The sequence below is a fragment of the Malaclemys terrapin genome, chromosome 17 (assembly GCF_027887155.1).
Source record: "Malaclemys terrapin pileata isolate rMalTer1 chromosome 17, rMalTer1.hap1, whole genome shotgun sequence".
NCBI classification, from domain to species: Eukaryota; Metazoa; Chordata; order Testudines; family Emydidae; genus Malaclemys; species Malaclemys terrapin.
Genome location: NC_071521.1, coordinates 22,095,382 through 22,109,238, shown reverse-complemented (window position 1 = coordinate 22,109,238; position 13,857 = coordinate 22,095,382). Strand labels below are relative to the sequence as shown.

The 13,857-nt window shown below is 51.1% G+C and overlaps 1 protein-coding gene across 1 annotated transcript in view; it reads right to left on the bottom strand.

Moving 5' to 3' along the window:
* Positions 1 to 9,935, bottom strand: part of LOC128825442 (cholesterol 7-desaturase nvd-like) — a 52,260-nt gene extending 42,325 nt beyond the window's left edge. Inside the window, exon 1 of the mRNA XM_054007964.1 lies at positions 9,581 to 9,935. Within this exon, the coding sequence (XP_053863939.1) occupies positions 9,581 to 9,935 (355 nt within the window). The remainder of the gene's footprint in view (positions 1 to 9,580) is intronic.
* Positions 9,936 to 13,857: the final 3,922 nt, after the last annotated feature.

Sequence of the window (13,857 nt, the reverse complement as noted above, 5' to 3'; positions counted from 1 at the left end):
GTGTAACACTGGCCCATCTAACATGAAGTCGGGGAGGATCATTTAGCCACGAGTGAGTTTGTTTCTTCCCCCTCGCCATGCCCTGCTGGCATCACAGAACCGGGATTCTGTTCTGGCTCAGGGGTCAAACCAAAGTAATTCACAGCTAGCAGGGCCAGATCCTGGCCTCAGTTACACCAGAGCTGCCATGAGCTATGCTGAGCACAGACCCTGCATTGCCACGTCAACGGGGCCTGATTAAGGCAGGGCTTTAGGGACAGTAGCCCAGGGCCCCGGCTCAAGGAGGGCCCTGCAAAAATAAATCACAGGTAGCAATCTCTGGGCTGCTAACGGGGGTGCTCAAGCTGCCTGCCCGCCCTAGCCCCATGCCGCTCCCAAAAGCGACTGGCTACTGGCACGTCTCTGCGGCCCCTGGCTGGTTCCTGGCCACTGGGAGCTACAGGGGCGGTGCTTGCAGGCATGGACAGCACAGGGAGACAAGCTGTCCCCCTGCCCCCAGGAGTGCGCAGAGATGTGCCAGCATCTGGCCACTTGCGGAGCCGCGTGGGGCCAGGGCAGGCAGGCAGCCTGCCTGAGTCCTGCTGCGCCACCGGCCAGGAACCGTCTGTGGTAAGCACCTCCCGTCCGGAGCCTGCACCTCGCACCCCCTCCTCAACCCCAACCCCAGGTCAGAACCCCCTCCTGCATCCAAATTCCTTCCCAGACCCTGCACCCCAATCCCCTGCCTCAAACCCCTCCTGCACCAAACTCCCTCCTAGGAAAAAGACTTGTATACAGGGGCTCCACAAAAATCTAATAGCCCTGGGCCCACAGGAGAGTTAATCCAGCCCTGCACATCAAGCCTCTCTAGCCAGCTTTCACACCCTTGCATAGGAGTTATTCCACACACAGTCACTCTGTTTAACTCAAAGGCCTGGGGAATGTTTGCTTTACTACCTGGTCCCCTTAGAACTGTAACGGGCCCTGGACGGTATTAAAAACAAAAACAAAAAAAAGCTTCTCTAAAACTAATATATCTGACCTTTCGATCACATGTTCTCTACCTTCATGGCTCTAAGCTTCTTGCTGGAGGAAGCTGCCGAATCTCCTGTATACAGAAACCAAGCCCGAAGGCTTGTCTACACGGTGCATTAGTCTGCCCTGGAGGGCTGTAACTTCTACAGCACATCAGCCTGTGGAGCAGTGGCCGGCCCATGGGGACTTTGCTGGTGTGCACGAAGAGTTTCCTATGGCATGTTACCACAGTGCTGTGTGCTTTGATGTAGTACAGGACTTTTAGTGTGAAGCTGCAGGGTCCATGTGAGCAGTTCGTGTACAACAAGCTAGTGTCCCAACCCGCCTTGCTGCACACTAAATCACCATGTAGACAAGCTCTCTGCTTGGGAAAGCCTGGTATTGGCCTGTAGTCCACTAGAATGACCAAGTAGAAACCTCAAGTCAAGGAAACTGCAGTAGGATGAGTAATTGGGCAATACTGCCTGCCACTAGGCCCATGGCTGTTTGGCTCCTTTGATTAAAGCAAACCCAGCTTAGAAACCAAGTAAGATTTGGTGTGGAGCGTGTGAATGGGGGCGGAGGGGAGTGGTCTGTATTCTTCTCAAGAAAGAGCCGCTAGGGGGCAGCTTTCCTTGAAACTTCTGCCATCAATTTCTACAAGCCCAATCGAGAAAGTCTGTTTCCTACAGACAGAGTCTTGCTTAAATATTAAGAGACTTTTAGAAACCTTGGTTCTGAGGGTGGGACCTTTTAGTGACTAGAATTCAGGGGCTGGATTCACAGATGGACTTCAGTGCCTAACTGCCACTTTAGGTACCTAAATCCCAGAATCAGGCCCCACTGGGATTCACCAAACCCCCTCCCTGCTCAGCAGCCTGTGAGCCCCGTAGGCACTAAAGTCACTTGGCACCTATGTTTTTGCAGTACTAGTTCCCATGGCCCCTCGGTTTCAATTTCAGTGTGTGCGCACTGCAGCCCCACGCCAGACATCCAGATGCTCTAGCCCCAGAGCGATGCATGAACTGGGGGAAGATAGTGTGGGAAACCCAAGTCTCTCCCCCACCCCCAGCTTCTTGCAGAAGCACCTATTGCCAAGAGAGGGTTTGCCACTGAGAATCCTAAGCAGAGACAGGCACCTCCTGCTGCCCCGAATTAGGTGCTAAACTCCCGGAGGGGAGTGGGGCTCAGGACACACCCCTCACCTGGGCAGCTCCTGCTGGCTAGGCGAGGTGAGGAGCTGGGTAGCCTGCTGCGAATCCCATTCTGAGGTGCCTCCCTCGCCCAATTCACTGTACAGGGAGGCCGGGGGCCTAACTCAGGCTTTATGAATCCCAGTGATTTTCTAGGCACCTGGAAATGAGGTGTGGCGACAGTCAATTCCTCGTACGTCCAGTGCCTGATGTATTTGTCCTTTCGATCTCTGTATTCCCAATTTGGTTCCTTAAGAACAGTTGAATGTTTTCATGCTATCCACCCAGAAGTCATAAAAACACCCACAGACCCAGAGGCTGAGGGTGGAGCAACAGGCTTATCTACCCATCAATCTGCTGGCTCCAGCACAAATTTGTCAAGTTTAATTAAATTGCTTAATTTAGCACATATGGAGTCAGGCGGAGGACTGCGGGTGGCAGGAAACCAGATCAGTATGAGAAGGAAGAGCCAGGACTTTTGCTGGTGTCACTGTTGCATCCTCAGTTTGCTGAGGTGGTTTTATAAGGCACCTAGGAGTCTCCATTCTCAGAAAGGAAGGCGGCTGGTCACAGGAGCTCTCCACAGGATATAGGTGCAGACAGCCAAACCTCACAGCCGAATATTAATTCACTTCCATAACCTGACTGATGGGGAAGTTTGTAAACCACACACCAGAACCATCATTTAGGAGATCCAAGATGCAGACATTCCCCCATTCAAAGCTCCTCCAGGCAGTGGACACGTATACACGGTGCCTCAGCTCTCATCTATTAAAGGGAGACCAATACGCCTCTCTCAATGCTGTCATGGCCCTAAATTCTTGAGGAAGTCACAGAGACCAAGAATTGAAGCTTCAAGAAGTGATTGTTTATATGGGACCAAAATTATCCAGAGTTATAATCAACAACTGAATTTGGAAGGGTGTTAAACTCCTGCTTCAGGGCAACCTCCTGCAAAGAGACGAATGTCGGAGGCAAGTTATCCCACATCTGTTACTACAGGACTCTTAAACCTTCCTCAGAAGCATCTGGCGTTGGCCACTGCCACAGACAGGACACTGGCCTAGAAGGACCTGGGCTTTGATCCAGTCTGGTCATTCCAGAAGGGGGTAAAATCCAGAATGAGTTGGAATGGCCCAGAACAGCATTTTAGTAAATAAACCTGATTTTGAAGACCATGGATATAGTTAGACAATCTTGAGGAAAATATTCTAAGAATGAGAGCCTATTAATAGCACCCAGTGAGTAACCGGTTCTGGCCCAGAACCCTTTTTAACCATCAATAAGGACCTGGAACAGTCTGTTCCCAAGTTGCACAACTACAAAAATTATACATATAATACAAGTGGGTGAGAATAACAGTGTTAATGGAAAAAACTGGTTGAATCCACCTTTAACTGGTCATTCCAGGCAATAAATAGCTTCATTACTAAAACCATTTGGAACACTGAGTTCCAAAGTTGCACAGAGAATGAAATGATACAGATAACACGAGTAACTGAGAACAATATACTATAGAAAAACCCTTCTGAACCAACCTTCGAGTGCCCATTCTGGGCAAGAAATAGCTTTATTAATAATACTTGGTTTCAACATGGCACAGAGGACAAAAAATGAGATATGGAATACAACTAAGAGAGCAAGGTAATGCTTCTGGAAAAAGACAGCTGAACTGCCCTTTAACTATCCATTCCAGGCAATAAAGGGTTAATTATTAATACAAACTACCTAGAATACTTGGTTCTAACATTGCACCGAGAACAAAAAATAGTGCATATAATAAAACTAAGTGAGAACATAATACTACTGGAAACATGACCAAACCAACCTTTAGTACGCCGATGTACTAAACAGAATGGGAACTATTGATTTAAATTATCCAGAACCACATACTCCCAAAGTTAAGGGACAATAAAAATAAATGCATAGGCCTGTCTAATACAGAGTCATGTTAGAAAGACTTAATACTTGTCAGAACCCAGTTAAAACTAACTTTTAATATTGTACCACCTTCTGTGCAAGAAAACATGATGTATTATCAGCCTCAAATCCACCCCCCGCACCACCACTACAAAAAACCCCAACCACCCCACAACCACTAAGTACTTTTACAAAGGGACTTTGCTTCAGAGATGGCTAGGAATCTCATTAATTAGCTCATCCCATTCTGTCTTGCTTCAGAATTCTCTGCAGGAATAACTGCCAGATCACTTAACCTTTCCTGTCCCACAGACATTTGAGATAGATCTTGATTAACTTTAGCTTGCTGAAACGTCTTTCATTAGCAGTCATGGTTACAGGAAGACAGAAAAAAAACCCTCAGTGCTGTTTCTGTGGTAGGGAAACTTGCTTGTAAAGACCTCTTGTGAAAGTGGCTAAGGAGATCAATTTGTGCTTCCATTTCTAAATCATCCTTAAAGATTTGCTTGGAGAAACAGGTGAAGAGCTCAATCTCAAAAACCCTCAGTGTTTAAATCCTTAGGGTAGAAACTTAGCAAGCAGAGAGCACATTTCTTTAGGTCTTTGCTGGTGATACTTTTCAGTTTGTTGCCCATCACAAAAAAAAAAAAAAAAAAAAAAGCAAAATTTTGATTGACTCCAATGTACTTACACATTCTATCCAATTGTGTTAATATTGTGTCTAAGAGGGGGTTGAAAACCTCTCATTCAAAAACTTTCAGGATCTGATGACCATTTGTCCTTTGCAAGTTCACTTGGCATTAACTTTCCTCCTTCAAAACTGGTTCTTTGAGCTGTGGGATATTCCTAACTTTTCTGCATGCAAGGAAGCTATGGCTTCACAGGCTATGAACTCAGAAGATTAACTCCAGTAAAGTGGCTTGAAGGCCACCAGGTAAACCGTGAGCCATTTGAATCTCAAGTTCCACACGCTGCAGTTTGTTGCACACAAACTTTAATTTTTGGTATGATACTAGACCACATTTCAGCCAAACAAACAAACTTTGAATTGTTTGTTCTCAAGCTACCAGCTTAAGTTCTGGTGTGAAGCCTTGATCTCATCTAATGCACCAAAAACATCCTCAACCTGATTACGTAGTGGATGGATTGCCTCTACCTTTGCTCTACCATCTTGTCATATTTGGTATTTTAATATAATGGTGGTATGCTTTTTCAAAACATCCCAAAGACTAGTAGAAGCAGAGAAAAGGGTATACAATCTTTGGACAATTCAAAAGAAATAGAACAACTTGGAGAAGATGCTGCAATGGTTGTTCCCCAACAAAATTCAGTGAATGGGCAGCATATAGAACAAAAGACACATATTGATTTCTCTGCTGAATTCAATTTTGAACACCTCTGTGTGCTGCAGCCATGTGAGTTCCACTGTCATAGCTTCAGCAATATCTAAACCATCTTTTTTTCATCTTCTCTAAAATAACCTTCATAACACTCTGCCCTGTTTTGGTGTGGATATCAATGAACTCTACAAAGCTCTCAACTTCAAAACCTCAGCATACCTTAATGCCCGAGACATTTGTTCTGTTCAGGAGTGGTCCAGAGTACGGTTAGTTAGACAGAATATAGAAGCATTTAACTTCCCTAACCTTTCTTGGGATCCTACCAATAAATTCATTTTGAATTCAGTTTGGTAAGTACATCACCATTGTGGTACAGGTCTTAATAGCTTCCACATGATCTCCCACCACACTATCATACCTTGCAAGCAATTCTAGTAAGCCCAACAATCTACCATTACAAGACTAGTCTAATTTCTTGTGTGAACCTGTAGCAAAATAGTCAGGAGACAACAAAATATTATGGCATATGTCCTGCTACATCTGATAGCAGGTGTGCATATCTGTCAATTGTATGACCATTTTCCAACCTTTCTGAAAGTTCCATCCAGTGAGTGATTGCTTCCATGTGTTTCTTTGAATGTTCATGTTGTCCTACTCGTTCGCTAAAGCGGAGAAAGGTTGTGAACCCAGTTTTATAGTTGGCAAAGGAAGATGAGGAATTCGGCTGGAAAAGCAAACAAGTGAAACAGAACAACGAGGCAAAAGTCGAACCGTGTATCAGCTAGGATTGCTGGTGTAAACCTCCATTAAGAGTTGTGACAAAACCACACTTTAATACTTCCTTTGTTCGCTAGGTGAAAAGTCTTGTTCTTAATTAATTGTTCTTTTCTACCAAAAGACAGCAGACAGAATCTGCCAATAAAAGTTGAATCTGCCTTATCAAACTCAAAATTCTGCTGCATGCTTTCAATGTCAACATTCATAACAATTACACTAGCAACCAACGGGCAACTTTCTGTCCCAGAATCAGAGACTCCAGCCCCCAACAATCCAATGCTTAGGTCAGTTACAGAGTCAAGGACACTGAAGTCTGACAAACCCAAATCAACATCCTCACTAGCTAAGGAGGGCTCAGAAGGGCGAGCAGAAATGTCTGCAGATTGTTCACTAGGAACATGGTCAGACTTCGCATGTTCCTTGAAACTCTGTAGAGCACTCACACTTTCTGATCTTCAGGAGATGGGCCTGCTACAGTTTGCACTTTTGAGCACCACACTTGTGCTTGTAGATATTCATGGCGGAAATCACAGCCAATTCGGTCCAAGAGAGACTTCATGTCTTCAACATGAATGTTGAATGTTCTATACTTGAACACTCTTCATGGGTAAATATCTTATTAGGGATTCCAACAGAACTGTCAGTTTGTTTGGGGAGACCTTGAAAATTGTGGTGTTCCTGGATCAAACTAATCCAGTGCAAACGAGGACATCCTTTTTTTGCTTGGGAACAGATTTATATGGGCTCATCCCCTTGTCATGTTTTTCCACTGTTTTGATGTTTCTTGTGCAGCATCAATTTTGTTCTCACTCATCAGACTGGAATCCACCGTCACCTATGTCTGCAGATCATCCTTTGGTCATGTTTTCTTCCTTCCAGATTTGCCTTTTCTTGCATTTGTCCTGATTTTTTTCAGAGACTTCACTACCTTCTTCCCATTTGCACATTTACCTATTAACTTCTGCGCCGCCAGGATGGGGCAACATGTTTGAGAAGTGCTGCAGGAACATGTTTCAATTGGGAATAATTGAACCACATACACCTTTTCCATTTTTACTTCTTTCTGCATAATCCTTTGATTATGAAGCAGCCAGTCTGAGCTTGTAGAAATAATTTTTATTCGTTATCAGATCAGCTAGACCATCCATGGTCTTTGATTTGCAATCATCTCCTTTTGAGCCAAGTACATGCTCTAGGTTACACTGCCCCTGCTTTATGAAGTACACAATCTCGGCTACAGGCATGTAATCAGCTAGGAATTCAATATGATCAGGATTAAACTTGCTGTTACCATCTGTTACCCAAACATGCTAATTCCCAATGCCATGCTGTCCTCCCAAAACTTCTTTTAGCTAGAATGTTTGCAGGCAGTAGAAAGCCAACACCATTTTGTCCATCTCCGCACCCCATCCCCATCCTGCTTCCCCATGCACCCAACCCCTGTGAATCTAGACCCCCCCATACCCCTGCCAAGTCCCCTGCTGAGCCCCACTCCCAGACCCCCCACTGAGCCCCACTCCCTCTGCATCCAGACCCCTCTGCACTCACCCCAATTAGCCACACCCTCCTGCACCTGGACCACCGGGTGAGCCCTGCACACCTGGACCCTCACCTCACCAAGCCCCACTCCCCCAGCACCCAGACCACCCCTGCCGACCCCCCTTGCTGAGCCCCAACCACTTTCACCAGCTGAGCACCCAGAACCCCAAACAAGCCCCTGTGCATCCAGAACCCCCCCACCACTCAGACCCTCCTGAGCCACCTGCACCCAGATTGCCTCATGCAGAACCCTCACCCCACACCTGGATCCCCCCACACACTTGGATCCTGCTGGGCTGAACCTGCCTGCCCACACCTGGTGCATCTGGCATGGAGGATGTTTCTGGGGCAGGTCCGGCCCGTGCGCTGTGTCAGGGTCAGGTGCAGCCTCACCGGTGAGTCCATGTCCCGGGGCGGGGGTGGGGGGAATCTGCAGGGTGATCTCCCACCTCTGTGCAGCCAGTGGCCTGTGCTCCCCAGTGCCATGTTGCAGCCTCCACATTTATTTATTGACAAATAAAATTTGCAGACTTAAAATATTGTGCGCAGAATTTTTCATTATTTTGGTGCAGAATTCCCCCAGGAGCAAAGGGAATGCGTGCAAAGTGGCAGGGGACTGGACTCGATGACCTCGCGAGGTCCCTTCAGTCCTAGAATCTATGAAAGTGCACACCTGACCAGGAGTATGCATGGCAAGGAAGCATGGGCAACCTACTTCTTCACACCCACCTGGAGCGAGTACAGCAAACCAGCCAGAGCAAATGTCAGCAAATCATGCTAGGAGCTCGCTCAACCCAATGCCAGCAGGGAGTGTCTGCTCGTACCTACTCAGGCTGGGAGAGACATCAGACTTCCAGTCTGGTCAACACATGTGACCAACTGTCCGGCATCAGCCACAAATTACCACTATGGTCAGAAATTACTTGCAAACTGCAAGTACTGTCGGGAGCCGTGCACAACAGTCTGATCTAAGAAGGGACCATCTGCAAAGTACCAGGCTGTCTACAGATCATGTACAATAAACTAGGCCAACTAGCAATGGTACGCAAATTCCAAGATGAATATCAGACTTTTTTCCCCTTTTTATTGAGAGTACAGAGAGTGTTGTTCTTCAACAAGTTTCAATTTAGGAGGGAAAAGCTTACTACCTAGGTCTGAAAAATTCCACTGTTTTCTTGGCTCCAACAAAGTTGATAATTTTGTGATAGCAACGCAAACCTATGTGAATTGTTATTAGCCACACAGGCAATGATCCCTGCAAGTGCTCCCAAAAGACTGTGTTTGACAAGTTATCCTTCAGATAAATCCAAGAGCTTCCAGAGGCCTAAGCAACCACTGGGCCCCCGCTGGCAGATGTCCCCCACCAGTGCTTAATTTGTAGTGAAAGAAGTGTGGGGCTCAAGCAATTAGGTGCTGGGACTCAAACAATGTTTTTACTTTCACAACTGATGCGCAGGTGCCAGGGCTCTGAGCTGCCAGGCCCAGAGGTGCCAGGGGTTCAGCCCTGGCACAAATAAAGCCCTGCCCCCGCACTGAAATCAGAAGGAGCACCCCTACTGCCACAGCCCATCTGGTGCTGGTGGCCAGGACAGGCAGCGGGGGGCACCTGGGCATGTCACTTGACACCCTGGTGAGAGCCAAGGGCCCAGGGCTGCGAGGGATGACTAGGGGCAGGCTAGCTTTGCAGCCCCCCACCCCCAGAAGGGCCCCGCCCCTAGCCGGGCGCCAGCCCCGGGTTGCTGCCAGCAGCGGCGCCCCCGAAGTTCTGCCTGGGGCCCCCCGCGAGCCCGGCTCGCTGCACCCCCGGCCCGCACTCACCCAGCGCCGCCAGGCTGCGCACCCCGCCGCGGGGCAGCCCGTGCGAGTCCAGCAGCCGGAACCAGCCGTTGGGGTAGAGGGGCGGCAGGTCCCCGGCCCTGCGGCTCCGGCGCGCCCGGCGGGCGGCCTGGCGGCGGCTGCAGCCCGGCTCGGGGAGGTAGCCCACGCGCTCCGGGGCGCGCCGCAGGGCCAGGGGCCGGGCGCACAGGCGGAGCAGGGCGGCGCCCCCGGCCAGCAGCAGCAGCAGGGGCAGCGCCCGGCCCCAGCTCCCGGGCTCCCCGGCGGGCAGCAGGAGCAGCGCCCCGGCGGCGCACAGCAGCAGCAGCGCCAGGCTCCGGGACGGCCACAGCTCCATTGCGCCGCGCTCTGCGCGCCCGCCCCGCCGCCCTTATACCTGCCTGCCGGGGGCGGGGGCTGGCGCGGCTCCAGCCCGACCGGTCCCTCCGGCAGAGCGGGGCCGGCAGCCTCCCCGGCCGCGGCGGGCTTCCCAGGCGGAGGCGTCCAGCCCCCGGCGTCTAGCCCGTGCGGGCCGGGGGCTCCAGGGCTGGCCGGCCCCGCGGGGGTCACAGCAGTGCAGCACGTCTCTGCCCGGGGCTGGGCCGAGTCAGCCCTGGGGCCCGGCTGCTCAGGGATCCCCTAGATTGGCGCTGGACCTAGGGGGGTTGGGGGGCTGCCGCACCCCCTGGCTTGAAGTGGTTTCCATCACATACAGGGTTTCCAGTTTGGTTCAAAGCAGCAGAGAGTCCTGTGGCACCCTAAAGACTAACAGACGTGTCTCCAGTGCCCCTGCCTGGACCAGCAGAAGTTGGTCCCATCCAAGCCATAACTTGCCCGTTTCTCTGCTGATCTCTTGCGCCCAGTCTGGCTACACACCACAGGGGGAACCGCATGACCCCATCCCCCCGAATGTGAGCAGGGGCTGACCTGCAGTGGCAGGCCAGGCTCCCCGGCCCTGTACCTGAGCCTGCAGCCCGGCCTCACCGCGCAGGGGGAGTTCTCTCTTGCCCTACAGGCCTCAGGCCCCAGCAGCGCATCCAGAGCTCCCCCAGAACCAGGAGTCCTGGCTCCCAGCCCCCACCCACCTTGTGGTTCTTCCTCCCACCTGCTGCTTTGGGTTTGGGGAGCCAGTTGCTAAGGGAGCAGATTGCTACTTAGGACACCTGGGTTCTCTTCCCCCATGGCCTTGGGCAAGATGTAGGCCCCTTCCCACCTTTAGTCTGTGTTGGGGCAGGGACTGTCTCGACCTCTGTCTGCAGCCACCTAGCACTCTGCCCTAATCCATCCCACCTTTCCCTGCATCTAGGCAGAGGTTTGTGCCTGGGGTTAACCTCTGCCCGAGTACCCCCTTTAGCTAGTCTCCTTTCTCGAACCAGCTGCCTTCCCCTGCCATCGCTACTGAAACAGGACCCCTGAAAACCTGCTCTCCGCTGTCCCTGCTGCTCTGGACACAGGGGAGTTGGTGCTTATCAATGGAGAAGGGTTTGTCCCCTGGCTGTTTCCCGCACCCTTTCAGACTGGCAAGGCCTCCCTTGTCGCTCGTTCCCCAGACTCCAGAGTTCTGTACTCCCTTGTCACCTCTCACACTGGGAATGCATTGGAACTAGCCACTCCATGGTGCCGGCATTGCACCAGGCTTATTGACAATAGAGGTGAGAGGCTGCAGGCCCAGCAGAATAACACTGAATGCCCATGATAGGGGGGAGGGATAGTTCAGTGGTTTGAGCATTGGCCTGGTAAACCCAGGGTTGTGAGTTCAATCCTTGAGGGGGCCACTTAGGGATCTGGGGCAAAATCAGTACTTGGTCCTGCTACTGAAGGCAGGGGGCTGGACTTGATGACCTTCCAGTTCTAGGAGATGGGATGGGATAGCTTCACCATGGAACTCGTCACATTTCACTTCCTGTTTGTGTAAAGACAGCTTCTGGCTGGGTCCCCTGTGGGTGTGCTGAGCCTAGTGGCCTGCTAGGCCAGGCTGAGCACTTCCTGGCCAGGCTCTACCCTGCCATCCTTTGATCCCCGATCCCTTGGCAAGGGGGCGGAGCTAACTCAGGGAGAACGGATTTAAAAAACCAGCTCGTAAGTGACCAGAGGAGCTAGCGAACAGGAGCAGCAAGCGAGGGTTTAGAGAGGGAGCGTGAGACCCAGATGCACATAAACATTCTCTAAATGTAGGCCCATAATAACCCTAAGTTATGTGCCCTGTGACAGACATCGCACCTCCGTGTGGAGCCACGGATTGACATGCTCGCTTCCCGTCTCATTACATAGAGCGGAAACAATTCTGGAATTCAAGGGTCAAGCCTTTGTAAAGTTTACCCTGTTCACAGCATTGTCCAGCACCTCCTTCAAGTTGGTAGGCATCCTTTTGGCAGCAAGCGCTTCCCTAGGTATACTGCAAAGCACCCACATTGCCTTGGGAGCATCTGCTCTGCTACGTGTCACTACTCCACTATGCCTGCCAGTCATTGGCTTTGCTCCATCGGTGCTGATGCCAATACATCATGACCAGGTGCTATGTTGATTTATGAAGCTGTCAAGCGATCGGAAAATCTCCTCGCTGTTGTTCTGGTAGACAGTGACTGGCAAAGCAAAATACCCTCCCATATAAATGTACCCCACGTACACCAGAAGGTGAGCTAAGCCTGCCACGTCTGTGGATTTGTCCAACTGCAGAGCAAAGTACTGGCTGCTGGTGACACGGTTTACTAATTGAATTAGGACATCCTTGGCTATGTCATCAATTCGACGTGACACTGCGTTGTTTGATAATGGCACAAACTGAATTAATCTGGGGCCTTCTCTCCAAGCAGAGCACTTACCATGTCTGCAGCCACAGGTCGTGTTAGCTCCTCTGCTCTGGTGGAGCTAACTTCACAACTCTGTAACTCACTAAGTCTGATGCTTCAACGGCCTTCATATTGTCAGTGGCAGCAGAGCCCAAAACTCTCTTGCTTGCCATTAGCTGCGCCCGTGTCCGCTTGAAAAAAATTCTGGTGGTTCTTCCTTGTGTTGTTTATGTTTTGTTTCCAAGTGTCTGTGTAGAAGAGTCGGTTTTAGGCAGTTATTCAACAGGACTTCACCACATAACACACACTGCAGCTGAGGGTATTCACTGTCTCCAGTCCAAGTAAATCCCATTTGGATGTGTGTAGGGAGGCCGTGTGGTTCCCCAGTGCCCTGGAGAGGGACGAGCTCCGCCAGACATCAGAGTGGGCGGAGCCAGAGCACTCCAAGCCCGCCCCCCAGAGGGTCAGAGGCCGGACAGGAAGTATAAGAGCTCAACCCCAGAGCTCACTCAGGAGGCAGCTGCTAGAGAGGACAGACACCTCTGGCCAGGGGTGGCTCTAGGCACCAGCAAAGCAAGCACGTGGTTGGGACAGCCCATTTGCAGGGGCGGCAGGGATCCAGCCTGGGAGCTGAGAACCAACAGTGGGCCCTGGGAGCTGTAGTGCCTTGGTTAGCTCCCTGCCTATAGAGCCAGCCCTGGAGCAGGGAGAGAACTACATTTCCCAGCATTCCCTTGGCCACTACCAACAGGAAAGAGGGGGAGGGAGTGAGGTAGCTGGGACCTCATGCTGCAGCCTGCTGTGAGTGGAGAGCTGCGCTGTGAGTAAGGATGCCATATTTTAACATTCAAGAAATAGGACACTCCACAGGGAGGGAGGGTAGCCCCACCCTGCCCCCATCCACCCCCTCCGACTGCCCCCCACAGAAACCCCAACCCATCCAACCCCCCTGCTCCCCGTCCCCTGATCACCCCCTCCTGGGACCCCTGCCCCTAACTGCTCCCCAGGACCCCACCCCCTAGCTAAGGCTCCCTTCTCCTTGACCCCAACTGCCCCCTCCCGAGACTGCCCCAACTTCCCCCCTAGGATCCCACTCCCTACCTGTCCCCTGACAAATCCCCCGGACTCCCATGCCTATCCAACCGCTGCCTGTCCCCTGACTGCCCCCCCCAACCCCTGACCCATCTAACCCCCCCTTCTGACTGCCCCCCCGAACCTCCGCCCCATCCAACCCCCCAACCCCCTTACTGTGCCACTCAACCAGCATGTCTGGCTCTGCGCAGCGCCAGACACACTGCTGCATACATGCTGCCGTGTTCCCCCGCGGAGCCACAGCCCCCTTCCCCCAGCACCTGCCTTCCAGATTTGAACACCTCAAAATTCAGGAGTGCTCAAGCTCAGTTTGGGCAGCTGTTACTTCATTTCTCCCAAATCAAATATACTGATCCACTGTAACTTGCTGTAGAAAAAGTAGGATAAAATTGAGCAAGA